Source organism: Orycteropus afer, unplaced genomic scaffold (assembly GCF_000298275.1).
Source record: "Orycteropus afer afer isolate SDZICR_OR568_19922 unplaced genomic scaffold, OryAfe1.0 scaffold00099, whole genome shotgun sequence".
Taxonomy (NCBI): Eukaryota; Metazoa; Chordata; class Mammalia; order Tubulidentata; family Orycteropodidae; genus Orycteropus; species Orycteropus afer.
Window position 1 is genome coordinate 4,896,942 of NW_006921686.1, and position 3,391 is coordinate 4,900,332.

Here is a 3,391-nt window from a genome sequence, read left to right on the forward strand (position 1 = left end):
CTGGTGAGACCCCCCGAGACCATGGCCCCTAGTTACCCTTCAAGTCTGGAAATGAACTCACTGCCGCAGCTCCCAGCTTAACAACAGACAGGCATATGGGGCGAACATTTCCATCAGGCAGACACAATCCTTGGAGCAATCAATTGTGGGAAAACAGAAGAGTAATGTCTGCTCAGGGAGACACTCAGGGGGTGGGAGTGTATGGGCGAGAAGGACACAGGGAAGAGGCAACTATGGAGAGGAAGTGGAAGAGAGTTGTTACACTGTGGTGAATTGTGGTCAACATCATGAAACAAAAGATGTATGAGATATTGTATGGAAAACGAATTTGCTCTGTTAACTTTCACTCAAATCACAATAAAAAGAAAAAAGATAAAAAAGCAAAGGAGCCCTGGTGACGCACTGGGTTAAGTGCCCGGCTACTAAACGAAAGGTTGGCGGTTCGAACTCACCAGCTGCTCCTGTACAGACAGATGCAGCAATCTGCTTCCATAAAGATTACAGCCTTGGGAAACCCTATGAGGCAGTTCCACTCTCTTCCTCTACCGGGGCCGAGTCGGAACCAACTTCCACAGCACTCAACAAGAACACTCAAACGATCAGTGAAGAGTCTCCTGAGGAAACAGGGCTCTTCCTGCACCTTATTCTCCTTTCTGCCCCATCCTCCAGGGCTGGTTACTCACGATCTTTTCATAGTACTCCCGCCGCCGCTCAGCTCGCTTCTTGTAGTCCACCATCATGCCTCGAAGCTTCCGCTCATGTTTCCGAGCCTCGTGCCACATCGTGGTGAGGCCAAGCCTGAGGCCTCGACCTGGGAGAGGAGGGGACTATAGAAACCAGCTGGACAGAATCAAACCATCCAACAAGCTGCTGGTGACAGAGCTGGCCCAAACCCTCACATCTCTCAACTTCAGGGAGGGGGAAGTGAGGCGAGAGATCTGTGTGCCAGGCTGAACGGGACAGATGTTTGAGGGAACCCTGACCATTTTGATCCAGTAGCCCGGATGATCAGAAACACCCTCAGGGGATTCTGGGGGTGAACTGCCTGGGGAAAGGGGCACCCTGGTTTCAACACGCTGGAGTCAGGGACAGGAGTTACAGGTGTTTGGAACAAGCCATGGGAACACCTGGAACAAGCCATGGGGGAGGAGCCTGAGACACAGGGCTGGGGCTGGCACCCACAGGAAGGGGACCAGCTGAATATCGTCGCCGCCACCATCTCCACCCCCACCCTTGGCCAGGGGACAAGCGTGGGAGTGGGTATAGGGTGGAGGACTGTGACGATGAAGGCAGGTGGAGGTAGAGGACAAAGACTTCAGGGGAACAGATTAATGCTATGGGGCTAGGGCTGGAGGGCAGGTGAAGGGCGTGGAGAGAAGATGGTGCTCCGGGGAGGAGGGCGAGCTTGGGGAAGTGCCGTAAGGACAGGCCCGCATGCGGCTGACGTCTACGGAAGGAATCTGAATTGGACAAGTATGCAGGTAAAAAGGGGGAGAGTCAGAAAGAGCATATGGCTGACGGGAGGGGGGTGGGCTGAGTTTGGGGGCAGGGCCTGTGGACAGGAACGGAACCCCAGGGTTAGGACAGGGATTGCGGACCGGATCGCGGCCTTCCGGTTGGGACAAAGTTCTCTCTGACAAGGGGGCGGGGCCTGTGGCAGGCTGCGGGGTCAATGGCCGAGGCCGGCGCCGCGAGTTCGGACTCCAGAGCGGGATGGGGCGCGGCCTGAGGCCCGTCAGACGGAGGGAGGGGTGCGGGCGGGAAGCCGTCCGGGCCGGAGCCCAGCCGAGGCGCAGAGCGGACCGAGAAGAGACCGAGGCAAGGGCAGAATTGAGACGACGCAAGCCCGAGAGCCAAAGGGTCGGTGCCCCCTGCCTCCACTCACCGGCTGGTCGCCACCTCCCACCGCTGCGCTCGCGCGCGGCCCGCACCGGAAGCGGAAATGGTAGCCCGCGCGGAGGAGGCGGGGCTGAGCCTGTCGGCTTACGCAAACGCCGATGCAAGGGGCGGGGTCTAGAGGGACGAGGGGTGGGACTGGAGGGACGAGGGGCGGGACTGGAGGGACGAGGGGCGGGAGAAGCTGGGGACGTGGCCCTGTGAAAGGCCCAGCCGTTTCCCAGGGGAAGAGAAGATTACTACCCCCGAGGCTCAAAAATTCATCATCTTTATTCGGAAGACTGAACAAACAACCTACCCCCAGCATACTTCAGGCCTGGGGACGGAGAGCCAAGGATCTGTCCCCTCCCCAATCCGGCTGGAGGAGGTGCCCCCACGTGTGGGGACGAGGCAGCGTTAACAAGTCCGTGGGACGGGGGCCAGGTCCCTTTCCTCTCCGGACTCAGTTTTCTCATTTGTAGAATGGGCCCAAGGAGATCCCCGTGCTTCCGGAGCTCCTTGCCAGCGCAGAAGAAGTCCGATTCAGATGGATGAGGAGCTCGGCCAACCGGCCCAGGACAGCCGGGGCGGGGCTGGGCGTCCGGGCCCTCCACCCCCCTTCCCCACCCACTGCTTCTCCTCAGTCGCGGCGGAGGCTACGTGGCCTCAGGCCCGGGGGACAGGAGGCCGCCCCCGAAGGCCGCCTCGCGGTACTGGTTGGGGAACATGTTGCTGCCCACGAGACTGGCGGTGCCCCCGTCCCCCGGGCCCGAGGCCTGGTACGAGTCCAGCGTCAGCAGCTCGGGGCCAGACGGCTCTCCGATCGCGGCCCCCGCGACCCCGCTGCCCGGAACAGCACTGGCGAGTGGCGGCGCCGGGGGCAGCAGGTCCAGCATGGTAAAGAGCGTGGGCGCTGTGGGGTCGTAGAAAGAGCCGTCTTCCAGGAGTTCCGCCCCGCCAGGGGGCTCCAGGCCGGGCAAGGACACCGAGCCAGGGAAGAAGTCTGTGTCTGGCAGCAGTGCTGACGGCGGGAGGAAGGGGCCTGGAGAAGAGAACGGAGGAGTGGGCTTCAAGGAGACAGGCCCTAACTCTTACACACACTGAGTCGGTGTCGTCATCTGATAGCTAAATGCCGCCTTTCATCCCGAAAACCTGTGAGTAGGGTTTATCATCATTCGCATTTGCTAAGCAAACTGAGGAATCGAGGCCAAATAACTCGCTGGCACACAGACAGCAGGTGAGTTGTGGAAGCTGCAGGGCTGGGGGTAGTTTTTTCCAGAAACAAAAAGGAGGCTCCCAGCAGCAGTAGGCTGTTGTCATTAGCTGCCATCAAGAAGGTCCCTGAACCATAGTCGCAGGGGACATCAAGCTCAATTGGGAGCTCTGGTAGCATAGTGGCTAAAGCACTTGACTGCTAACCAGAAGGCTGGCGGTTCAAACCCACCAACCACTCCTCGGAAGGAAGGTTGGGCAATCCTACTTCCGTAGTGATACTGCCTCGGAAACCCAAGGAGGG

The 3,391-nt window shown here is 59.5% G+C and overlaps 2 protein-coding genes across 2 annotated transcripts in view; both read right to left on the minus strand.

Moving 5' to 3' along the window:
• Positions 1–782, minus strand: part of LOC103198722 (CLK4 associating serine/arginine rich protein) — a 23,636-nt gene extending 22,854 nt beyond the window's left edge. The window contains exon 1 of the mRNA XM_007942915.2: positions 684–782. Coding sequence (XP_007941106.1) covers positions 684–782 — 99 coding nt within the window. The remainder of the gene's footprint in view (positions 1–683) is intronic.
• A 1,749-nt stretch (positions 783–2,531) lies between these two features.
• The window catches only part of RELB (RELB proto-oncogene, NF-kB subunit), a 56,167-nt gene continuing 55,307 nt past the window's right edge, over positions 2,532–3,391 (minus strand). The window contains exon 12 of the mRNA XM_007943079.2: positions 2,532–2,917. Within this exon, the coding sequence (XP_007941270.2) occupies positions 2,532–2,917 (386 nt within the window). The remainder of the gene's footprint in view (positions 2,918–3,391) is intronic.